The 26,788-nt window shown below is 40.4% G+C and overlaps 1 protein-coding gene across 1 annotated transcript in view; it reads right to left on the bottom strand.

The window, feature by feature from the left end:
- The window catches only part of DCDC1 (doublecortin domain containing 1), a 362,770-nt gene that overhangs the window by 289,909 nt on the left and 46,073 nt on the right, over positions 1 to 26,788 (bottom strand). Inside the window, exon 8 of the mRNA XM_048484584.1 lies at positions 11,637 to 11,803. Coding sequence (XP_048340541.1) covers positions 11,637 to 11,803 — 167 coding nt within the window. The remainder of the gene's footprint in view (positions 1 to 11,636; positions 11,804 to 26,788) is intronic.

The raw sequence follows: 26,788 nt of genomic DNA, 5'->3' as shown, positions 1-26,788 counted from the left end.
TGAGATTTTGTTGAGACAAAGGTCTCCCAGCAGATTTCATGTGTAGGAGTGGGGAAACAAATCCAGTTCACCAGATAAGAGTCCACCACTCATCTGGTTCTCCAGATTAGAGTCTGCTGCTCTTAACCACTACACTACACTGGTTCTCACAAAAGCTGAAGATGAGTCAGAGGGTTTTTAAATTGCTGTAATGTTACACTGGACAGGAGACACGGAATTGGAAATATATAATAATCTGCCTGGTATCTATACAGACCCTGCAAACAAGACACTAACAGAAGCACTTGTTGCCCTCCGTGATGAAGGTATCCTCCCGCACAGCCCCCGACCCAATAAAACACACAACAACTGTTTAGTGGGTAAAACAATTTGGCATAGCCTGAGAATTTTATTGACATGGAAGCACAGGAAGCAGAAGGCACAACATGGAAGGGGTGATCCAACCAACTGGGCAGCCTGAGTGCTGTCCCCCAGTGCAACTGAATTCCTTCAGCCTACTTGCTGGAGGAAATTACTACAGCAGCAGAATATAAGGGGGAAAAAACCAGTTGGGTGGGCGGCCCCTGTCTCGTTCTTCCCCCAATTCGCTGCTAGGGGCTCAAGCCTTTATAGTCCTCGTTGGGCATTTCTGGCAGTGGCTTGTTCCACCCCTGGCCTCTTAAGGAGGAAACAACAAGGTCGGCACACAGCCTTCCCTACCAAACGGATCACCCCCCCATGCGTAACCCACCTCAAGCAATGACAAGAAAACATGCATTAACCATACCAGAAAAGAGGGACTGGGTGGGTGGGCTGACGCGATGGTGCTCTGCGGGCAAAGGAGAGCCTGGGAGTGGAGGTGCCGCCTTTTATAGGCACCTGACCTGGCCCTCCTTGATGACATCATGGTTGCATCCATGATAGCGAAATGCGACCTGGAGATGAGTCCTGGCCCGTGCGCATGCTTGGGCCGGGACAGAGCGGAGCCGCATGCCCATGGACGGGCGATCTGAGCAGTGGGGGCAGAGCTTCCCTTTGCCGGGGAGCAATGGTGGCCTGGGTGAGTTGCGGCCACATCTTCTATTCTACAGCTTGTGCATGCTAATTGGAAAGAGGACAAATTTGTACAAATGGTTTCATGCCAAATAGCCACGTAGTTGTTTGTTTAAAGAGTAAATAGCAAAGTCCTGCGATGCCCACTTCTAGGAAGATCCTTTGAAAAATGAAAGTGGAGAGAAGATGACCCAAGGAAGAATAATAAGAATACCACTGCTAGTTATGGAAATCAAACTAGCACAACAGATAAACTTAATATGAATGAATTGCTGGCCAAACTTGATGTAATAATGGACACTATTATGGAAACTTATGTCAAGGTAAAAAAAAGATTGAAAAAGATTTGGTTGGTATAAAACAAGAGACAAAAAAGATTGGAATGTTAGAACAAGGAATTAACCAGATAATGGATGAGATTAAACAACTGGATAAAAGGCTGGAAACAGTAGAAGAAGATGGGTTTTGAAACAGAAAAAGATACATTTATGTTAGATAATCTCTGGTTAGAACTGAGTCAAAAAGAGAGACTTTTAATGTTCAGAATGATTCTGGAACAGGAGAATGAAAATCTGATGGTTAAGATGGTTGAAATTATTGCTGAATTTGTAGGAAAGTAATTTAAAGAAACTGAACAAGAGATAGATAAAGTGTATAGAGTTAATTCAAAAATAGCAAGAGAGAGAAATTTACCCAAGGATATAATTGTGGGCTTAATTAGAAAATCATTCAGAAATGTTATACTGCACAAACATTATGAAGACAGACTGAATGTAGAAGGTAAAAATATTAATTTAGAAAGAGATACTGGCAAAGATATTAAAATCTAGGAGGAAATATATAGACTTGACCTCTATGCTTAAAAAAAGAATATATATAACAAATTGGAGATAACGGAGGGGCTCTCATTTCACTTGAAAGGGGTCACGCATACTATTTGGAATAAGACAGGCAGCTGAATTTCTGAATTTTGTTTAAAAAGATTTAAAAGAAGTAATTAGATTTAGTTGTATTCTGAAATATCACTGCTTTATGGCTACTGAATCTTTGTGCATAAAATTTTAGAAATTTGGATCATATCATTTGTATTACCTGTATTATGTGACATAAATTATTCCTTTCATTTATTTTTAAATAGTGTGGAAATTCTGTTATCGTTTTTCTTTTAAACAAATAAAAAAGAAATTGCATTACATGGAATGTAAATGGATTGAACAACCCACTCAAAAGAAAAAGGTGTTTAATTTTTTGATTAGGCAAAAAGACACAAATTGTGTGTCTACAGGAAATGCACATAATAAAGAAGAATTGTAGATTGTTAAAGAATGTTAGATTAGATACTGAGTTTGTTGCCTCTAGAAATAAGGGGGGGAAGCAGGTTTAGCAATTTATGTTAACAATAAGTTAAGTCCAAATATGATTTATTGTGATGAAGGTGCGTGGGGTTTTTTTTGTAGATATAATAATGAATTATGTAAAAACACTGTTGGTGGGAATTTACGCTCCCAATTCAGGGAGAACAAACTTTTATGGAAGCCTATTTAAGAAAATTTCTGATAATTATGAAGGACTTGTATTATTAAATGCTATGAATGGAGTAGTTAATACCAATTTAGATTTAAAAAAATGGGAAAGGAACAAAACTTCCCAAAGAGCAGGGAAAGCTTTCAAAAAAATTATTTGAAGGGATAGAACTTTTGAACCTTATAGATATCTGGAGATTTGAAAAATTAGGAGAGCAAGATTATACTTTTTACTCTGGGAGGCATCAGGTGTGATCAAGACTGGATATGATAGGGACCTCACCAAATATTATTAGTTGGATTAGTAAGATAGAAATACAAGAAAATATAATTTCTGATCATAAACCCTTATTGATGGTTTACAACCTAGAAATAAAAATTATGAAAAAAAGATGGAGATTAGATCATTATTTATTATTGGAAGATCCCGTTATTTTAGATTGTAAACCAAAATGGAGAGAATTTATTGAAATTAATTCAAAGAATTATGAAAACTGGAATGTAATTTAAGGCCTATGCCAGAGGAATATTTATTGAATATAAGTCAAGGGAAAGGAAAACTAAACAATCCCTATTAAATTAAAGGGATTGAAATAAAATAATTTATAAAGGGATTGAAATAAAGGAGAAAGAAAAATAATTTATAAAGAATGTAAAGAATAATTACAGGAGAATATTTACTTTCTTAAACATCAGTATGATCTACTTCTATCAGAAAACATTAACAAGAAAGATCTAGTAAAAACAACAATATTTTGGGCATGGTAACAAACCTAATAAGTGGCTTGCATGGAGTTTGAATAAAAGAAAATTGAGCATCTGCAGTCATAGTCCTACCTAGCCATTTCCTTATTCAAATACTGGAGCAGTCTGCGAGCATAGTGGAAGTGCTTCATCCACTTTGCTTGGATCTTTATCCACTATAATTGGATGCATGTGGCTTTTACTTGATTAAGTTATGATTGTGGCCTAAATGCCTTATCACGCTCTGTATATGTTTGTTGTGTCTGAGGAAGACCAGGTCAAAAGTGTTGAACTCACCCGGGTCAATACTACCACTAAATGTCAAACTGATGTTTGCATGTGGCTTATCACCTGAAGAGGAATTCAGCTGAACATCTGAAAATTGGAAACCTTCCTACTCATGCTATTTTTGGATTTTCCCTAAGGGGATATCATTTATACAAAGATTTGAGTGCCAAGTGTACTTTTTGGGATCCCCTTGTTGTTTGTATTGTGTTATTCATGTTGTGTAATTTTCTTTATTGTTGGTATTTTGGTTTTTTGATATAGACTTTTTAATTATTTTTATTTAAGGTTTAGTTTTAATGCTGTTTTTTGAGCCAGGCAAAGGTTTTGTTTTCACAGTATCTAACTGTTCTGGCTCATTTTGTATACTGAGAAGAGCAAAAAAAACCCAGAGAGAGGAAGGAGCACCAATGGCAGGAGGGAACAGCATGTCTTTTTTTCCTCTCTAAGACAGCTATTGAAGGGTGGAGCCACTTAACACCGCGTCCCCATGGCAGCCACAGGCCCATTACCCTAGTCATGCTGGCAGGCCTGCCAAGTCAGTTGTTGAGTATCTGCTCCTCCCAGTTTGAATTAAAGCTGTCCTGGACAGCCTTTTCCTTGGCCTTCTTCAGGGCTTTTCGCTGCAGCGAGTTGGTGCTGGGATCTCGGTATGACTGTAGTGGCAGGGCCCTCATGCTGTCGGACCTATGCGTGAGTGAATTTGAGGTGCGCATTCAACTTTGCCAGTCCAAGACAGATTAGCATGTGCCTGGGACCACAGTGGTCCTTGGGGCTTCCCCCTCAGGATTGCCTTGTCCAGTCAGAGACAGCCTTTCCATCCATAGAAAATAGCATGTTGCTGGCTTGCCACATGGTGTTGAACTTGGAATTCATGATGCACTGTTTGCCAGAAACTACTATTTTCTGATCACACCTATTGGAGCATCAAATATGGCCCAGGGCATTGGCCCCAGAGAAAGTGGACCTGGTCAGATGCAGGACCAATAAGATAGTGCCACCCACCTAGACATTTCGTTTCGCATTCCAGCATTGTATCAGAATGACAGCATCCATCTGTCGGAATGGGGTATGGACCTTTGGGTGCACAGCATCAGACCTGCTTTGTGTGATTGGTTGTTGGCTTAGGAAACTTTGGCGGGAGCGAGGTGGCCTCACTTTTTAGCGGGTTGCACATGGGGACTGATCTGTTCAGGGGAGGAAGAGCTTGTGTGTCAGCCCTCCATTTGGTGGGGGCCTCCATCAGAGACCAGGTGGGTGGAGCAAGCCTGTGAGCCACATGCCCAGGCAGGGGCTGCTGGTGGCTCACACACCCCTGGCAGCAAGGGGAGTTCATCAAGAGGCCAGCGCCCAGATTACTCCCACTATCTTGCTGCTCTGGGGGTTGGTGTTTCCCCCATGCATTGGGCTGGGGGAAAGTGATTACTGGGGGACAGCAGACGTGCTGTCCCCTATACTGCACCTTTGCACCTTTGCTTCCTTTCCTAAAACAACTGTGGCCAAATTTTACCCACACAATGGGGTTTTCTGTGTCTCCTTCTGCACCCTCAGACCACTTTCTCCCTCCTAGGGTGGCAAAACTAATCCTCAATGGTAAGTCAAATACTGGTGACCTCTGATTCCTAGTTCTTAAGTGGTTTTGATAATTAATTTGGAAGCAAACAGTTATTTGCTTAAAGAATGGGGAAGTGATGTATACATGTGTATGCCTTTAAGTGAGCCCTCACAAGCTAGTTTCTATTTCCTCAATTAAGATCTGTATGGGAGGGCACAGTTCTAGTTCTGTGTGTACCTTGTAGTTGCAAATATATGTGGAGTAATAAAGAAACTGTTACTGAAGCGAACAGTGTCTCCTGAAGGCAAACTGGATAGAAAAGCTTAATCCTACACAAGTGATCCCAGAGAATACTACACCTCTCACTCTAGCATCATTGTGCCTCTGGAAATAGGAATATGTTCCGCAACAGCCTGGCTACATCCCTCCAGTTGAATTCATCCATTCAGCATACAGTAGAAAAGTTTAGGAAATGTCTCCTCTTCCTAAATGTCCACATTAATATGCTTAGTCTACAGGCCAAAAATAAATACCTGCAATACCTGCAAAAATCAACCAAATATGCAGAATGTCACCCACTGAATTTCTCAACGAGAGGGAAGAGGAGGAGGAATCTAAGCTCAACAAAGTTCCATTCCTTTATTATAACTGAAATTGAATTCATTTATGTAAGATCTAGCATATGTAGCATCAAAGCTTAAGTTTTCTACAACTTGCTATAACAAACAATTCTCTGCTCTTCGCAAAGGAAAAATATAAATAATGCTAAAATAATTTTAGCATGTTAACAGACATAGAATATTTACACTTTAATAAACAATGAAAAACAAAATTGCATCTATGATCTTAGGGAATTACAAAAAAGGAGATCTTAGCAATCATCTGAATTGTATCAGTCATACTTTTAACACTACTTTTTTCATCTGACAGTTTTAAGACTATCAATGGTGAAATGAAGCCATTAGATCCTACATTTGTATCACAGTATGCAACAGTAAAAATATTTTCATACTAAAAATTAATTTCAAGGGGATTAAAATGAGAATTGGAAAACATGTATCACATATATTTATTCAAAGAGGAAATGCCTTATTTTACTATGACCTGAACAATTTTCTGACATGGCCACATACTTATTCTATCAATGCTTATTCTATCAATAGAAAATACACTGAGCTTTCAATACCAAAGCCTACATTTCTCATTGAAGCTTTTTCTCTTAGAATAATTGCCTACACACAAACTGTAGATGGCAACATTGTACTTGCTCTGTTCCTAAGACAAAATTTTACAGTCAGTCCCTACATATCCTTTTTATCAACATTTTATGTGCCACAGATCTATAGCTTCTTATTATAAGTGTAATGAAGCAGAAGTTATTGAAGCATTTTATTGATTGCTCAGATCACAAGTTTACTGTCATACTGAATTGGCACCTTAGTCGCTGAAGCAAACTGCTGACACCTTTTTTAAAAAGTGACAACTACATCTATTTCATGACCAGAAATCCATTTTCATCTCTATCAAGACAAGAATGCAATTTTCACTTCATTTAACTGATGTTAGGCCTTCTCAAGGCATGACACTTTGGAAAAGACACAAGTTTAAGGTTCTTAAAATACTTCTGATAACTAGAATGCCGCTTGGTTGCAGAGAAACGTTGAGGCATTGCTCATATCCATAAAACAACTTAACATGATAAAAATCACTTGCCAAAACTCTGAGGAAAGCATTTAAATAAAATAGAATTATAGCAACAATATTTATGCTCCTTTAATGAGATGTGTTATGATGCTACAGGTAGTATAAAGTCTAGTGATTTTGCAAAAGTTTCTTTGAATATAGGATAGTTGTTGGAAAGTCCTCTCTTTTCTTCCCAGGCTATTCCATATTATCTAAATGACTCCAAGCCCCACTTCCCTCACATGTACAGAAACGCTGTAATAGCTGCCCATGTTTCCAACATTATGCTCAGCTATGTCGTGATATGGTCAATTTGCATCTCAAAAACTTTAGTCAAAGATATGCAATTTTTAGGAATAGTAATTAACTGCAAAACTACTTCACTAAAACCTTTTGCAACATTAAAATATCGCCTTTGAGCTGAGTTCTATGCTCATTTTCAAACAATCATATATCTTCAGTTTAAAAGTGTCCAAAAGTAGCATTTGATCTAAGTTTGATGTATAAAATATCACTCCAGAACAAAGCACCATAGAAAGAAAATTCCATAATAATTAATAATGCACAAATTATGCTACCCTATTTACTTGAAAGGGAGATTTGTTTTCCCCCACATGTGCTGTCAAAAAAGGGGGAGGGGCATCACATGTAACTTATAGTACAAAAAAACCCCTTGTGTGCAAAATCTTGTTTTAGGGGATCACCTTTTAGTGAGGGTCATCTTCCTTTTTGATAAATACAGTGAATACTGATAAAAGTGTAAGTATTAATATGCAAAGTTCATATCAAGGATAGATTGTATGTATAGTAACCATACCACAATCAGAAGATAAAAGCAAAGGATATTATGAAAAGCAGCCAGTATCCATTCACAACTGACATGATCTGAGGCAAGAGCGATGATTTCAAACAAAGGTTTTTAAATAATGTTTTAGCTTGTCTCAAAGTGAATAATAAGCAGTAGACAGACAGACAGACAGACAGACAGATAGATATCACACTGAGCCTTGAAAAGAACTAAATGCAGCCAATATTGTGCCAGTTGTGAGTAGACATAGAAAACTAATACAGGGAAACTGTTCAAAGCATTAAAAATTGCATCTAGAAACATAATTTGCATATAAATTAAAACAGTGGCATTATGATTTCCTTTAATGCTTGTTTTATAATGGGTAGTGTCTGAGACTTCAAAGACTCCTGCCATTATTATCATAGTAAAATTTAAAGTTTCAAAATATTTTTGTTACTTATTTCAGTTTTTTAAAACCTGTACTGCTAATATAATACAACAATGAATAATTAATGTCTCTCTGTTTTTCCCATTATAAATTAATTTGCTTAAACTCTTTGGCCTGTAGCTAAACTATATAATAAAAAGTGCAAACTCTGTAACAATTGTCCAGTAATTCTCAAGTTACTGTGGAGATTTGTTTTGGGATATCTTTGAGAAAGTTGGGGTTGTTTTATTGACTAGAAATGGCACATTTTTTGTTTCTCCCAGAACATATACTAGTTTTAGTTTCAATAAATTGAACTGAAATTATTTGTAGTCCCTCCCTTCCAAGTTACCGGTATATAAAATAGCCATAGTAATATTTTACTAGATCCACCATTTACACTTTTTGTGACCATACTGATGTTGTTTATCTCACTGATTTTAGTGACAGACAGAACTAATTGCTTACTACATGATTCTAAAGAAGAAAATGGTTACGAATCATTAATATCATTTAAAAAGTTAATTTCAGCCTTCTATTTCAGCCTTCTTTCATCGTGCTATGAATGTGAATGACAGGTTCCCTGCTTGAAACAGAGGGAGTGTACAGGCTTCCTCATTCACTGACAGTACTATAGCCTTTTCACACGTTCCTTCCACAGCAGTGTTTGTCCCCAAACACTGGGGCTCAGCACAATGACATTCCTATTCAACACCCCCACCAACAACAGAACTACATATCAAGAATGCTAATGAGATAAGATAGACCCCTTCCCTGTGAAGTGTTAACTGCACTCCATGCTTGCATGTTTATACTACTTTCACACTTCCTAATGAATTTCAATACTCTTGGCCTAGCTTTGAATAATTTCATCTTGCCGGTAACTCTGTTTTCAGAAAATAAATTTAAATATATAATACCAAAAAAAAAAAAAAGGATTAGCTGTATACAAAATTTTGTATAACAGAATATACAGGATAAACTTAATTTTCGTACCTAATTAAATGCAGATATCAGGGAAAGTACAGTTTTGAACAGATATGTCTTTTGTAGAGACTTAAGATGTCACTATGAAAAAGAAACCTCCCATTTTTAAGCACATTCACAGATTTTTAGGAAATATTTTTACAGTTTGCAAAGCATGTACTTAATCCCATTATTTTAGAATGTTTTCATTTCAGAGTAAAATTTATCATGGTCTCCATATTTTGAAATAAGAATGATAATAAGAGAACCAGAGAGTTACAAGAATCCTTCCTTTAGTTTACCCACATATCTTCAGCAAATGGCAGTTAAAGAGTAATTCTCCTTGCAGATGTGAAGAAGGAAGTGGTTCTTTCTGAATGGAGCATTTTATTTTATTAATATCCTTGCCCCTAAGAGAGCAAGATACAGCAACCTGACTGCATGTACAGTTCTACTCAAAGTTCAACTATACCTGTATAAATGCTGCTGCCATTGAAGTCTGTAAATGCTGCTACAGATTGAAATTACAGAAAATATTTTAATGCAATTGTCTGCAAAGTCTGGAAATGCTGACAAAGATGAAAAACTGAAGCAAACTTTTGAATACAATTATCTGCAGTGCCCCTAATTCTACTCCATTATATCCTTAGTAGTTGCATTAATTCCTAGGGGTGACCAGGAGAGGGGGCAGGTAATTATGTCTGTAATTATGTGATGATGTCTGTCTGTGATGATGTGACATCACAGCCTCTCTAGGAACTGTGATTCCTAGAGATAACTTTTTCTTGGAGCTGACATCTTAGCATCTCCCTGATGGCCGTTAAAAAAAATCTCATGCCACCATTCTGAGTTGTAGCGGGAGGGGGGGGAGGGGGAAGTAGTTCAAAATCTCCAATCCTCACTGGAGGCGTACAAACTCTAAGATTGCTTCCATATTTACAAGATAATTTCATGCAAAAAATAATTTCCATGTGTGCAGAGGAAGTCCATGTATTTTTCCACTCAGCTGTAGACTTCTGAACTACACTGGAGAGTCCTCTAACCAAAATAAGCTGTTGGTAGGAGGCGTACGGTGAGTAAGGAGATGTAGGTGGAAAAGGGTCTGCTTGAACATCCCTGGTTTGTGTGCAGAGTATTGCTAGCCACAACTAGCTTTTGTTGTTAAACGCCAAGCTTAGGCTGGTGTGTGTGAGTGAGAGAGAGAGATGTCTGAAATGATGTTACAGAATAGGATCAACTAGAGAAAAATAGTTACAAGCATGTCAAATAGTAAACGTTCCAGTTTTTAAAGCATTAATAACATTTATTGAACATAGATGTCAGTGGTATGATGTATTTTGCTGCAATAAGCAAGGAACATAATGGATCCTATTGGTTGATCCATATGCAATCCTTATAATTTAAAAATTCTTAACAATTGCCTTCTATACTAGAAAAACTTAAAAGTATAAACATTATAAATGTACTTTTTCAAATTTAGTGTCAGAATCACTTTAATAACTTCACACTGTTAGGTCTATGTGTCTTTTTTTACATCGCTAAAATGGGCCAAATTTTCTGAAATATGCCTCATTATAACTACTGTGCCAAGTTCTATTGTTTTTATTATTTGTTTGGAATTGAAACAGTTCGCTTTTTCCAAAGAAAATGCTCATTTCTCCTTACGGACTCAACAGCAGGAGGTGCTGTATAAACAGAATGACTGACATTGAATCCCCCCTCACTTCCTCCCCCTCCTCATACAGAGTGTGATGCATTCATCCTTTAGTGCAGGGCCTGAGATCTTTTGTTAATCTTTTCTCCTCAGTTCAAGAGAGAATCCTCCTTTTCATTCGAATCAAGCTTCATGCCTACCATTTTCAAATAATAATCGCAAAATCTGGAATTAGTAATTCTGAAAAGGTGTACACATTCTATTTTGACTTTTTAATGCAGGTAAATCACACTCATATACATCAGTCCTAAAACTTTTAAACACATTTGGAGAGTTAAAATAACATAAGGACATACTGTAAACTGTAGTCCAACAAAATAAAATGCACAGTGAAATAATAGTAAAATGCACAGTGAAATAAAAATAATAATAATATCTTTTAAAAAACCCACTCAAAGTACACTGCCGGTGCTCATGTAATTTGTTTGTATTTTACATGCCTAATATCAGACTTGTAAAAAGCTGATGATTGCCCCATGACAAAACCATAACTGAATCAAAAATAAAATATTCATTTTTGCTTACATGTACCTATTTTTACGTGTCAATTATAGATAAATATTTCAGGTCTAGCTATTCTAACAATTGTGGGGGGAAACAGTGGATTATTGTATTAAAAACCCTACAGATGTCTATTAGTGATCCTATGCAGAATAGCTATATATAACTTCCACATAAGTAGTGCTTCTCTGCACAGTGTGCATCAAGAAAAGATTAGACATATAATACCCCATGCTGAAAGGCATACACAATTAGCTCCATTATTGTTGGTGAGATTATAGGAGAAACATTTCACCTACCTATTGAGGACAAGAGCTCAAGCAATACATGCCACATTCCATACGACACAGTGCCAATCACAATAGTATATTGAAAAATGAAGGGAAAAAACAGCTTAAAAACTTGGAATAACTTACCTGTTCGCAGTAATTTTTTGCAGACTTTAATCTTTGGTGCAAGGCCGACAGTACTCCTTGAATATACATCTTTGCTCCAAAGGGGCTGAAACCTTCTCCCTTAGAAACCCAAAGAGGTCCATGCAAAGGTGTGATGGAATTTTGCAGGCATTTGTCAAGCAAAGAAACTATACAAGAAAAAAAGGGGGGGAAGGCATTCTTTTGACCCAGCTGAAACACACAGTCTGCAGTGCATCCCCCAAGACAGAACTCTGTTATTTATATCTGACCTGGGTTAAGTCTGAGAAAAACAGATCCTGCATTTCTAGTGGCCACCAAGATATATTTATATTGAGAAACCCCAATGTAAGACTCATAAGCCTTGTGAGCACACCTGAATAGTTTTGAAGTGTGTCTAACTAACTGCACAGAGTGTCATGGTGTGCGCTGATTGCCTTATCTTCTCATTTATCACAGATGAGTTGGAACCAACCTTGCTGAAATCTACTGGCATTGTCCTGATAAAATTGCAAGATCCATGTTTCAGTGCATCGTTTCCTGTTGATGAGTATATATATTTATAGATCAAATACAATGTACAGCTGACTGTATAAAAACTGTTTGTATTCTGGCACTTTCACTGCTAATGTTTTAAACAAGTAACTTCTTCAGCAAATAAATCTGTTCACTATAGTGTTTTCAACATATAGGAAAAGTCATAGAAGACATTGCATACAAACATGCAGGCACTGCTTTCTCTTTCTACCTTCATTTCCTACCAAAAATTGAAAGACAAGCACATCTTCGAAATATCAAGCAGACACATAAAGGTATTTACACTAGTAAAATTACCATATGTCTGTTATTTTACAGTACAACATATGACAGTTATATTGTCTAGAGAAATCTTATGTTCATTGACATCAGTACATCCTGAAACCCACATGTATACTTTACTTCACCTTCTGCTCTGCCTTGCAACTAACAGACTATCAGAGAATTACAAACTGGGAGTAATTGCATCTTTTTGGTCTATGTGTTTCTAATAAGGATGGGTGCACTTGACTGGTTCTGCTATGGTAACCTGCAGAATTTCTTCCAGAGTTTGGTAAAAACCTGATAGGCCCCACATCTGAGTTTCTTTCACAAGGAAATGATTCTCTGGTAGCTGTCACTACTGCAAATATACACTTGCAGCAGCAGCAGCAGCCATACAGCAGCTTCCCCTGCATTTTCCTTGCCTACAACCATTTTTCTCTGACTACACTAAAGGAGTGTTTTAAAAAAAACAGAAGTTAATAGATTCTACACAGAATAATGCAGTCTGCACTTTTTTTCAATTCTGCAATGAAAAGAAATAGATATGAACTTATTTTAAAAAATGAAAACTTGGTGTGATTAGATTGTGGCATCAGATCACACTTTAAAAAAGTCTCTGAAAAGCTTTCTGGTGTGTGGGGTGGGCAGCTCCTTCAAGGGGACTACAACCACCTCTAGGACAGGCTGACTCTATAGTTTCTGAGCAGCTTCTCCACTGACCAAAAGCTCCTTCGTCTTGTCTGGACTGAGCTTCAGTTTACTGGCCCTCACCCATTGTATTAACTTATCCAGGAACCTATTCAGGACTTCCACAGATCACCTGGCTTAGCTGTTGAGGAGAAGTAGGGCCAGATGTAATCCACTTAGTAATCATAACTTACGCCAAATCCCCGGATGACCTTTCCTAGCAGTTTCATGTATATATTGAAAAGCATGGGAGAACAAGACCCTGCAGGACCCCATAGTATAAATATCATAGGACCAAGCAGCAGCTCCCAGAACCACCTTCTGGAGTCAAGCAGCCATAGAACCACTGAAACATAATGTCCCCTACTTCAAGCTGAGCCAGCCTCTCTAGAAGAACATCATGATACTGAAAGCTGCTGAGAAGGCCAGGAGAATCAACAGGGAAGCATCCCTGACTCTCTCCCAGCAAAGATCATCAGTCAGGGAACCAAGGTCATTTCCATCCCAAAGCCAGGCCTGAATTTAGATTGAAATGTATGTAGATAATCCATCTCCTCCAAGACTGCATGATGCAAGGACGTAGGTAAGGGGGGGGGGGGGGGGGTTTCTCAGGTTCAACCCTCCCATTCATGTCCAAAACTCCGCACACCCATTTGTGGGTTTTTAAAACATTTTTAGTGTTTTTTGTTTTTGGCCTGCAGGGGGTGCATTGTTTAGGCTAGCAGCACCAAACTTTCAGGGATTGTTTGGGGGAATCTCCTGATGCTGCTACCCAGGTTTAGTGAGGTTTGGTTCAGGGGGTCCAAAGTTATGGACTCTCAAAGGGGGTGCCCCCATCCTCCATTGTTTCAAATGGGAGCTAAAAGAAGATGAGGGCTACACATTTGAGGGTCCATAACTTTGGACACCCTGAAGTAAATTTCACCAAATCTGGTAGGTATCATCAGGAGAGTCTCTTAATAATACCACCCAGACTTTGTGAAGTTTGGTCCAGTGGATCCAAAGCTATGGACTTCCAAAGGGGGTGACCCATCCCCTATTGTTTCCAATGGAAGGTAATAGGAGATGGGGCTACACTTTTGAGGGTCCATAACTTTGGACGCCCTGAACCAAACTTCACCAAACTTGGGTGGTATCATTAGGAGAGTCTCTTAAAGATACCCTTAAAGTTTGGTGCTGCTAGCTTAACAATTGCACCCCTGACAGCAGGCACCCCCCTTAGTTCTCTCAGATTCTCCTCCTTTTAAATCCACCCTTCTTCGGCACGTGGTCAAGGAGAATCTGAGGTCCTCAGTTTAGAAGAAGAAGAAGAGTTGGGATTTATATCCTCCCTTTCTCTCCTGTAGGAGACTCAAAGGAGCTTACAATCTCCTTGACCTTCCCCCCTCACAACAAACACCCTGTGAGGTGGGTGGGGCTGAGAGAGCTCTGAAAAGCTGTGACTAGCCCAAGGTCACCCAGCTGGCATGTGTTGGAGTGCACAGGCTAATCTGAATTCTCCAGATAAGCCTCCACAGCTCAAGAGGCAGAGCATGGAATCAAACCCAGTTCCTCCAGATTAGAATGCACCTGCTCTTAACCACTACGCCACATTGAAAGTGATGCTGTTTCATGGTGGGGGATAATCCCCCCCCCCCCCCCCACCCCCCCCCCCCCCCACCCCCCCCCCCCCCCACCCCCCCCCCCCCCCACCCCCCCCCCCCCCCACCCCCCCCCCCCCCCACCCCCCCCCCCCCCCACCCCCCCCCCCCCCCCCCCCCCCCCCCCGCCACCCCCCCCCCCACCCACCCCCCCCCCCCCCCACCCCCCCCCCCCCCCACACCCCCCCCCACCCACCCCCCCCCCCCCCCACCCCCCCCCCCGCCCCACCCCCCCCCCCACCCCCCCCCCCCCCCCACCACCCCCCCCCCCCCCAACCCGACCCCCCCCCCCCCCCCCCCCCCCCCCACCCCCCCCCCCCCCCCCCCCCCCCCCCCCCCACCCCCCCCCCCCCCCCCTCCCCCCCTCACCACCCCCCCCCCCCCCCCTGCCCTGCGCCGCTGGAGCAGGCACGCAGGGCCAGGGGGGCGTGTCCCCAGGCCTCGGCGATGCGCCGGAGGCCCGGGGACATGCCAGGTCAGCCGGGCACCGGCGCTCCGTGGCGCTGGCTGCCCGGCTGTTCCCAGGACCGTCCATGTGGACGGTCCCAGCGTCGTCGGGTCGGCGTCATAAACGCCGACCCGGCCGTTTCTGCCTTCGTGCGGAAACGGCCTGAGTGTCACAAAGTCTGAAAGACCATGGTCATTGCCCACTAATCCTAGGCGCATGCTGCCCAACAAATCCTCGATGGCAAAGCAGAATGAACTGTCATAAGTAGAGAGACAAATTTTCATCAGTTCACCTCTGCAGATCTCCATATCGCATGCAGGATATTATTCTGAAGCACAGTGGAAAGGGGAAACCAGGAAAATTCTGCTTCATGAGCAAAGCTATGTTTTTTGCTAAAGTGGAAGGGAACTGGAAAATAGCACTACATAATTGTTATTTATAGAAGTGGACAAAGACAATTAAGCAACCATGATTATTCTGGAAACAGACAACACATTTACCATATGGGATAATAAAACTAACAAGGGATAGGAAAATATAAGTTACCATATAAACAAATTATTTCAGCTAAAAATATATATCAAAGAAATAATCTAAACATAGGATAATAGGCACAGAGTTTGCAGGGTTTAAGATGAAAGATGCTGTCCATAAAAAGATATACTTATCAACAGGGTATGATAGCATGTACTGATACATTTTTTCTGCTCAAATAAATAGGACATACCACAATTAAAACAAAATGTTAAGGAATTCATGGCCAAATCGGTCCCTTTATTTAGTGACCAGATTTTAACCCATTTTGTCTTGAATAAAATAAAAGGAATAGAGCAATTTTTGTGGAGAAGGCAATGGTAACAATCAAACATGTTGTAAGAAGTTTGATAAGATATGGAAAAGATGATAAAGAAGTTGCCACTGTTCTACTCTCTGTCCCCAATTTTTTACAAAAAGAAGTAGAAATGACCTCCAACCCCAAATGGTATGCATTCCTGAGACTGATTTCATTTGAGAAGGCACTGGGTAGTATCCTGCAAAGGCATTCTGTTAACATAAGTTTCCATTTGTTCAAGAAGCCTTTCTCTGAAGCATTGATCAACAGGATCTAATCCAAAGAAAGCTTTCAATGTTGCTTAAACCTATGAACTCTGTTCCACAAAGCTAGTTTTAAAACTGTAATATAGTAATTTCCTTTTTATTATCTTCCATTAACTGTTTTCGTAAGTCTGCCTGAGACCTGTTTATCCTTGAAAAAAATTACTATGCGCTACCACAGTAACATTGATCCTCATTGATCTGAGATTGCAAATGCATCATCATCATTATTACTTTTATTAGGCATAGGATAAAACAAGAATTAGACTAACAATAACAATAGAAAAGGTTATTAGGTGATCAACAGGAGTGCGCAGATTTTGATAAAGCTGTTGCCAAAAACTTTGCTACGTCTACAGTTCTTTTAGTGCAGCAGTCATTCAAAAGCAGATGAAGCTTGTGGTGGCAAGACATGAATTAATATGAGGTGGAAGTGGCAAGACATGAATTAATATGAGGTTCAGTGTAGAGACTCCTGAATTCTGTGTGGCAAGAACAATGCAGGAGTATATGAGCAGTTGTTTCCACTTGGTTGGGTGAACATTGACAAGTTCTCGCTTGTAACAGAACCTGAAGGATTGCAAATGCCTTAGTAGACCAGGTGCTCGGGAGCAGCAGCATCAGCAGGCCATTGCTTTCACATCCTGCATGTGAGCTCCCAAAGGCATCTGGTGGGCCACTGCGAGTAGCAGAGTGCTGGACTAGATGGACTCTGATCTGATCCAGCAGGCTTGTTCTTATGTTCTTAACATTGAAAATAGTTGTCATGTACCCCAAGGCTTGGACTTTTTGGCCTTCAGGACAGATCCTATACCAACTTCATTGGCTGCTCTCATTGGCTTTAATAAAAATAATGTATAAAGATTATTTTCAAGTTTCTTGAAAAAATATACATTAATATTCCAGCAGAAGTAAAAGAAACCTTGAAGATTAAGCAAGGTGTTTACCAAGTGAAATTATGGAGTTTTTGCTAATTGTATGAACAGTATGAGTTATCTGTTGAACCACACAATTATTTTAATGTATTCTTTTCATACTATTTTAGTGAGTTTTACAGTTCTGGGGCATAGAGAAATTGTTGCACAATATTCAAAAGTGTGGTCTGCAGACTCAGCCTGAGTGATGGAGAGAACACATGCTACGTTTAAATGATCCCAGCGTATTTAACTCAAACAAAACTAATCTAACAGCTGTTGTGTACTTTTGTTTACGTGTTGTATGTCAAATCTTATTGTCCCCAAGGTACTTATGAGAGATGCTTTAGCAGTCATTTTCTTAAATACTGATGCCTACCCGAATTTGGATTTTTCCAGTATTGAACAGAATGACAAGCACATGATTGCTGTACTTAAAGCAATCTTTCACAGCTGCCTTGCTTCTTCACTGATCCCATTAAATTGACGGCATATGCCTGTGGGGTCTACTGTGTTACAATACTGTTGAACAAGATGCTGATTTGTAAATGCAGTGTAAGAGAACATGGCCATATTGGGAAGAAACATTTCTTAGGTGATTTTTTGTTTGTTTACCTGAGCAAAATTAAATTTAAAAATTCATTATTTTCAGTCTTTACACAACTGACTAGTTAAATTAATTGTTTAGATATTGGTGAACTCTGACAGTCAACAATAGTAAGCATGAAATCCCTTCATTTTTAAAATGTAACCTGAGTCATGTCTTTTATAAAAATGAGCTAAGATGCTGTGCATTAAAAATGCTGGCACATCTTCTGCTTGAGCAAGTGGACCAAAATGGTGTGAATTGTTAATGCCTTGCTGCCTTGGTTCACGGCTTGTGATTGATCATTTGTAACTATATCTACTCCTTGTTCCATGAAATCAAGTATGGAGTAATGGGTTCATCAGATTTTTGGGTTAAATTGAGAGTGAAGAGGTACTGTGTGTGGAAATAAGAGTTGCCATGTTCGGGGCTGGCCTTGTAACAGCATGGAATCTAAAGGCGATATTCAAAACCACTTCACTCATCATACGCTTACTGATTCTGAATAGGGTCCATTTACAGGGGACATTTGGTAGTTTTCCAATACACTTTATGCCTCTTTCCCACTTCTTCCATCTTATATACTTTTTGAAGCACACATACTATGTATACATTTTGAATAACACACAACACTTATATACACATGTGTGTGCATGTGTAAATATCTCCAAAGATAAAAACAAAACTGAACTTCAAGTTCACTGTCCAGTACTTTTTTTTTTGAGCTCTTGTCTCATCAATGTATTCAGGCAATTCAGACAATTCTGCACTGTAATTTAATGAATTCCTTTCTAGTTTGCCCCTAAGTTGGTAAAACATTTTGATAGCCACCTCAATGTTAAGTGGTTGTGGAAAGAGTGATATCTAGAATAATGATAAGTAAAAACTTGTGATAGCCTTTAGGAATAAAATCACAGTAGAAAAAGTCCTTAAGATTTTTTTTATTACATTAATTTGACTGGAAAATATGTAAGCACATTTTCAATGACACCATAAAAATCATTGTTAATAATGCTTTAATTTGGCAAGATCAACTTTGTGAGAAAAGGAGACAGTGTGTGGCGCTATGCTTCTTAAGCTGCTATTTGAATTACAAAAAGCTTGTCCACATGTTTTGTGACAAGGAACAACCCATATTTGACAAGTATTATCCTGATCACTGGCTTTTACAGCTCCAACATAATGGGTCACTATACCATCTTGACCTTGTGCCTTTACAACAAATAAATTTCCATAATGACAAACAGAGTGCCAGTACATAGGAATTTATCCCACAATTAGTCTTTAATATGCCTCAAGATTGTAGTGTTTATATCAGATTAACAGCACAATCCAGAGCTGAGGCAGAAGGGAATGGCACCGCTTCAGTGCCACTCTGCCCACTGCACAAGGTTTTCCCATGGTGCAGGAAGCCCAAAAAAGTTTTTTTAAAAAAACCTTTCAACTCTCCCATAGGGGAGAATACAGATACACCACGAAAATCACAGCATATCTACACCTGCAGTCCCACCAGTGTATGGGGTTGGAGGGGGATCTGGAGGATGACTAAGGTTGACCCCACCCCCATAGCTGTGGGCGGTGTGCAACTGCCGGCACAAGGCCAGATGTCATGACCAGGCATTGTGGGGCCCCATAGCAGCTGGTTGCTGGTGGATTTGCCCCTCCATCAACTCCTAAGCACTCCAGAGAGGGTATTACGCTGGCAGAAGCCCATGCTGCATTCAGAGGGAGATTCACACACACACACACACACACACACACACACACACACACACACACACACACACACACACCACCCCCGGCTTGTGTTGCCAGAATTCTAACAATATTATTCTGCTTGGATGTGATCATACACTTGTAGCAGGTTTTCCCTTATAATTCTACACTTAAAATCAACCATAAAACTTCAAAAATCTAAAAAGAAAAAACCTTGAATTCACAGAAATTTTGAAAACAGAACTAGGTCTGAGCAGCATTATATTACTGCTTGATAAGACAAATAGGTAATCTTTTAGTTATAGGAGTGATTCTGAGGATTGTTTTTCATCCTGTGTGAGCCTCAGTCAGGGAGCTCACACATTGAGAACAATGTCACAGTTTTTATAGCTTAAATGTTGAATGCCAGCATGGTTTGAAGTTAGTGCCTTTACAACAACAATGTGGGTGACCCAGGTTCAAATCTCAATTGTCTTATGAAGTTTATTGGATTACTTTATTGGATGACTTTTGTCCAATCACTCTTTCTCATTTCCATCTACTCCAGAGGGTTGTTGTAAGGATAAAATGGAGGAGGCAAATATGATATATACCCCTAAGGCCTTTGGTGCAAGGGTGAGATAAAATGTATTAGATAAATAATACATTAATTATAACTCCCACAAAACAAACTTGCAAAATCATGAAACAAACAATCAGCATCTACTGCGAAAGACAGAACACATACATATCCTGTGGGGGAGGGGATATTAACTACATAAGCAGAGGGATATCTGCAGTCAAAGCTCCAGCTTGCTGGGGAAGCTTAGGGGAAAGGACAGTGCCAAGCAACCTGACCTTGTACTTATGGGTGATTTCAGCTTCCCTAATATGTGCTGGGAGGCAAACTCTGCTAAGCATCCAGAGTCATACAACTTCCTGACCCGCCTGGTCAACACCTTCCTTTTTCAAATGACAGAACAAGCTATTAGGGCTATCAGCCATACTCGAGTTAATTATAACCAACATGCAAGAGTTGGTAGATGGGTTGAAGGTGGTGAAGACTTTTTTATAGAGAAAAGTTTTATTATTATAACCGTCATGCAACATTATACATTAAACAAAAAATATGATGGATATTTGGTAAGTATCAATACATAAGTATCACAGTGACAAGGTGACAAAGCAAGATGAATAACAATGTAAAATTCACATATGTCTGTGCCTGATTAACAATACAGACTATATAGACGTAACATACATTGTGTATAAATGACAACAATTTCCCCAATATAACCACCTGCTATTACCATCATTTACTAACTCTAACTCTTGACCTTATCTATTACTACAGGAAATGGCCAAGAAATGGAGGGAAGGACATACTTCTGAAGAAGAGTATCTGAGGGTTCCTAGGCACTATCGGTCAGCCATCAGAGAGGCCAAAGTTCAGAGTCAGCTGAAGCTGGCCAGAAAAGCTTCTTCAGATATGTGAAGAAGAAATGAAAGGTAAAAGAGGTGAGCAGCCCACGGTTGGGTGATAATGGAGAAACTCTAACAGAGAGAAAGTAGAAAGCGTCTATTTTTCCTCAGCTTTTTTCCCTGAACAAAAGAGCAGGCCCAGCAAGAGAGAGAGCACCAGGCTGTACTGGATAAGTAAAAACTCTCCAGGACAGATGGTGTTCACCCAAGAGTGCTCAAAGAAGTTTCTCAAGAGTCTGTACAGTCTTTGTCCATCGTCTGAAGGATCTCTTGCCAGATGAGAGATGTGACATAAGACTGAAGGAGGGTGAATGTTATCCCAATTCCCAAAAAAAGGAGGAGGGATGACCCAGTAAACTACAGGCCACTCAGTCTGACCTCTGACCCAGGGAACCTACTGGAGAAGATTTTAAGATGTCAGACTGTGAGCATCTGAAGAACAACTTGGTGATCCAGGAAAGCCAGCACATATTTTGTCCCTAACAGGTCTGGCCAGACCAACCTAATTTCTTTCTTTGAGTGAGTGTTGGGCTTACTGGATCACAAAATGCTAATAATGTTGTTTACCTGGATTTCAGTAAAGCCTTTGAAAGGTTTCCCCATGATGTTCTGATGGATAAACTGGAGGACTGCAGACTGGACTCTAGGATAGTTAAGTGGATAGGGAACTAGTTGGAGAACTGCCCCAAAGTGTAGTTGTCAGTGTCTTTTAATTTGATTGATGTCTAACAGGGTACAACAATGCTTAGTTCTGGGCTTGGTACTTTTCAATATTTTTTATAAATGATCTGGATTAGGGGAAGTGGGTGGATGTGAACAATGCAATTCAACAAGCATAAGAATGACACTGTACTTCGTGGGTCTTCTGTGCAGTCACACACTGGGAGAGTTTAACTAACCAATTTCTACTTTAAAAAACATTTGCTTTTACTAACAATTGAAAGTGTATGGCTTTTCTGTCACTGTTTGGGGGGGGGGGGTTAAGGCCCCAAAGGCCCAGGGTTCTTGGAGTTTAACTTGTGATTTGTTGAATTGTTCTACTGATGTGAAATTGATGCTAGCAGCATTTTCAGTGTTTCACTTCAGGTGTCTGGATTGTTGGAGGGGGGGTTGGCTCTTGGGCCATTACCACTCATGCCTGCATTACTTAAGAAAGACTGTGGTTCTCCAATTTTTCCTGGTGTTACTGTAACTGTTGTTAAATTGTTTTTATTCCAAACTGTTTACAGAAGAGGAGTTTGGATTTATACTCTGCCTTTCTCTCCTGTAAGGCTTACAAGTTGGCTTACAAGCTCCATTCACTTCCTCTCCCCACAACAGACACCTTGAGAGGTAGGTGAGGTTGAGAGGGTTCTGAGATAACTGTGACTAGCCCAAGGTCACCCAGCAGGAATGTAGGAGTTTATCTTGTAGTTTTATATTTCCCTTAGAGTGATTTCTGTTTGTGGTTTCTGTTTGTTTTCCTGGTTGGCCTTGCTGTTTAGAGCGGGACTGGGGGCGGGGGGCTTGTTTCTGTTGCTTTGGTGTAGTGCTGTGGATAGTTTGGTAGGAGTCAGGGCTGGCAAATGTGCCCCCTGCCTTGATGTGCATAGTTCATTAGGTGTTGTAGTAGAGTTGCTTCATTTTAAGAGGTGGAGGTGTTGCTGAGGGAGAGTATGCCACTGCTGTTCTTCAGGGGGGAAATGCTGCTTTCCCCGCCCCCCATTTGAAGCAGTGGAAGGTGTGGCATAGGGTAAGCCTTGCTGTTATGCCCAGCTGGCTCTGGGGTAGAGATTTCAATGGGAGGGGCTCTGCTGGGGGTCTTGCTCTGGGTAGGGGCACTTGCCGTATATACTCAAGTATAAGCCGATCTGGATATAAGCCGAGGCACCTAATTTTACCGCAAAAAACTGGGAAACTTATTGAACTTGACTCAGTAGCAGCTAAAAACAGAAGATTTGGGAGCAAGATGAGATAGAGTTTGCATTAGGGATGAGCAGCTTTCTAGGAACACAAATGAACCACTGTTTTCCTCCAAATGTAGAATAATTCTGGGATTCATAGCCATGCCAGCCCAAACTTTGCAGATCTTCCTCAGAGAGAATAAAAAGCTTATTTTCCATTCTGTAGCTGTAGGTTTAAGAGATACTCATTGGGGTATTGACACTCATCATCATTGCTCCCCATCTTCATTGTTGTCAAAAAACCTCTGCAAGATATGCTGCATTGGTCCAAAAAGACCAGCACTGATCTGTGGAGCCAAGGAAGAAGTGTCAGGACCAACAGTCATCCAAAAGACAACTGTGTCAATCATGGACACCCTAGCCCACAGGTGTCAAACTCATGGCCCTCCAGATGTTTATGAACTACAATTCCCATCAGCCCTTGCCAGTATAGCCAATGCTCATGTTGGGAGGGACTGATGGGAACCTTGCAACAGTACCAGAGAAGACTGGTGCCAAGCTGATAAAGGCAGCAGAGACTCCTGATTTGTCATGGAAGGCGATGTCAAGTACCTTGGTTCTGATGTGTTGAAATGGATTAATGTCCTTGTGAGGCTTCTGCCCCTTGACTGAGATGACAGGTGTTGTGGGGACTTCAAATTCGATTGGTGCTGAGACACCTTGGAATTGGGCAATCTGCAGTCCTTCAACACCAGTCTCTTTTTGTCTCTATGATTCTCCCTTCACTTCTTTTTTTGGCTTTTTCATTGGAGGCTTAGAAAAAGCCCTGGTGAGGAGAGACAACATGAAGGTCGAAGTGCCAGCTGGCATTGAGAGGGTAGAATGGGATGACTTATCAGTCCCATCCAGTGGTCAGAGAGCCCTCTAGTACAAAGCTGCCTTGGGGAGGGAGGCCCTAAATTGTCTTGCCCAAGGAGTGAGAGAAAAGCAGGCCTTACACGTCAACAGAAAGTGGGCTTTGCCAGACACAAGAGGCACTCCTTGTGTGGAACTGTTCTAGCCATATTTGTGCTACAAGTAGCATACTTTTTAAACAAGGTGGCATCCTTTTTCGGTTCGGCTATGGTCAAAGGCCCGAAGATGCAGAAGAACAGAACTACAGAAGAGAGATTTATCTTCCATGGTGGCGAAAGAACTGAGGGGATGGCACTCCTCCTACTTCTTTTACATGCTACATTTAGGCAGGAAAGTTCCTGACTAAATGAGGGGAGAGGGAGTGAGTATCTCTTAAACCTACAGCTGCAGAATGGAAAATAAGCTTTTTATTCTCTCTGAGAAACCTCTGCACATATGCAGTTTCCAATGTGGGACTGCACAGAAGACCCACAAAGATGAAGTTCAGAATTCTTCATCTGGGTAACATAAATGAGAAACGCCCATACACTTCTGGATGGCAGTGTGTGTGAACAAGCACTTGGAGTATAGGTGGTTTGTAAGCTAAATATGAGCAGGCATAGTGATGCAACAGCAAAAAAGCCTAATTCGGTCCTAGGGTGTATGAACAAAGGCATAACATCCAATTCGCAAGATGTCATAGTCCTACTGTACACCACACCTGGCATACTGTATACCATTCTGGAGGCCTTGCTTCAAAAAGATGTGGAGAATATGAAGCATGTGCAAAATAGACAAGGATGATCAGGGGCCTGGAGATCAAGTCCCACTTATAGACTTAGGAATGTTCAGTCTGCATAAGAAGAGTCTGCATAAGGTGTGCATAAGGTGTGCATGGTTGCTCTCTTTAAGTGTTTCACAGAATCATAGAAACATAAGAGTTGGAAAGGACCCCCTGAGTATCTAGGCCAGCCCCTTACACAATGCAGAAAATTTACAACTACTTCTTCCCCATACCCTCAGTGACCTTTGCTCCATACCCAGATGACGGCAAAACATATTCCTTAATCCTTGGTCAATCTGGCCCCAGAGTGGCAATTGGCATTACCCTGGGCATGCAAGAAAGTGCCACAAGAGCCAAGCACCCTTCCTGCTTTCACTCTCATGTTCTGCCTAAACTCACAAAGTCAGCATTTGAATGGCTATCACTTAGAGGAGGTCAGGGAGCTGTTCCTGTTTGCAGTAGAGGAACAATCACACAAATTATTTTAAATTATTTGTGGAAATGTGCTGGCTAGATATTAGGAAAGAATTTTTGCAATACATGTTGTTCAGCAATGGAATTGGCAGTCTGGGGGGGTGGAGAGCTTTTCCTCACTGGTGGTCTTTGAGCAATGGATGTTTTAGGTTGATCCTGAATTGAGCAGGGGGTTGAACTAGATGCCTCATATGTCCAATTCTATCACTCTGTGAGAGGCCAGGGATTGGTAAATTATGTTGCTGTTAGCATTCTCCTGGTTACTTACTTACTTACTTACTTACTTACTTACTGCCATCAAGTCACAGCTGACTTATGGGGACCTCAATGGGGTTTTCAAGGCAAAAAACAAGAAGAGGTGCTTTGCCATTGCCTGCCTCTGCATCATAACTAGGGTTCAGCAATACCGAAATTATCCAGTAAAATTTGGAATCAGCTTTATTTGGGAATAAAATTATCTGTATACCTGAATGAGCTGAATACCATATTTGGTATACCCAAATATATTTAGATATCCTGAATAATTCAGGTCTGTCTTTATTTTTTGTATTTTAGGTGTTTTTAGGTTTTTGGCCTGTAGGAGGTGCATTTTTAGGCTAGTAGTGCCAAAATTGCAGGATATCTCCAGGAGACTCTACTGATGATACCACCCATGTTTGGTGAAGTTTGGTTTAGGGGGTCCAATTTCATGGACCCCCAAAGGGGGTGCCCAATCTTCCATTGTTTCCAATTTGAGCTAATAGGAGATGGGGACTACCCCTTTGAGGGTCCATAAAATTGGACCCCCTAAACCAAGCTTTACCATGTAGAAATGTATCTTAAATCTTCAACAGAAACAGATATCTTAAATATCTGAGGTATAAATTTCAACTGCCTCTTACAAGTACAAAGATTTGATCTATTAACCTCTCAATTTTCAAGCATTTACACATCTTGTAAGTATCTAAAGCCCTACCACCCCCCAATAAGGGCTGCCATAAAGACATGGGAACCAAAGACTGGCATGAGAACAAGACACTGCTCCACACAAAATGGACACCTCTCAGAGAATTTTGGGATCCCTCTTGTGTGTCAAGCTTGGGCAGGAAAGTAGTTGGTAGCTGAAATTTTCCCATGGCCCTGACGTATGCCTGGGTGAACAATGGGACCAGTTAATCTCCATTGTGTCACCCTAAGGTGACTCCAAGCAGACCATTAATTATCCTTTCTGAACCCATGACGGTAATCAATCGATATTCAGGAGAATAGTCCAAGCATTTTCTTTGGTGTTGAAGACTAATCCAGCCACTCCTATCTTATTGTTAGAACCCCAGAAAAGCTATCAATTTTTTTGTCTCTGGCTTTATTGCCAGCTTAACTCATACAGCCTCAGAACCCATTCTGGGTTATAAATATTGGCCCTTTGGCTATTCATAGTGTGAGTGTTCTAGATCTGTGTGCATGCCCTCACTAGTGTTTTAGCTTTTTCCTTAGCTCCTGGAAATGCTAGTTGTTTTTATCTGAAGCACTACTTACTGGATGTTCCTTCCAGACTGGTAACTATCACCCATACCTGAAACCCTATTCAACTTCCACCCTTTTGTCCTTTTAATCAGCCTTGTATGTTTTGTCTGTGTATGCTTGTTGTCTAAATATATATTCCCTATTTTTAATAATTATTATTAATAAAATGCAATTTTATTGTACAACTGCCTATTCATCTGAGAGTTTTCACCCAGGATAATCCTGGTAATCACGGGTTATCAATCCCAGTTTCTCTCGCGCTGTCTCCA

The sequence above is a fragment of the Sphaerodactylus townsendi genome, linkage group LG02 (genome assembly GCF_021028975.2).
Source record: "Sphaerodactylus townsendi isolate TG3544 linkage group LG02, MPM_Stown_v2.3, whole genome shotgun sequence".
In the NCBI taxonomy this organism is placed as follows: domain Eukaryota; kingdom Metazoa; phylum Chordata; class Lepidosauria; order Squamata; family Sphaerodactylidae; genus Sphaerodactylus; species Sphaerodactylus townsendi.
The sequence above is the reverse complement of the archived record's forward strand: the minus strand, read 5'-3'. Positions and strand labels throughout refer to the sequence as shown.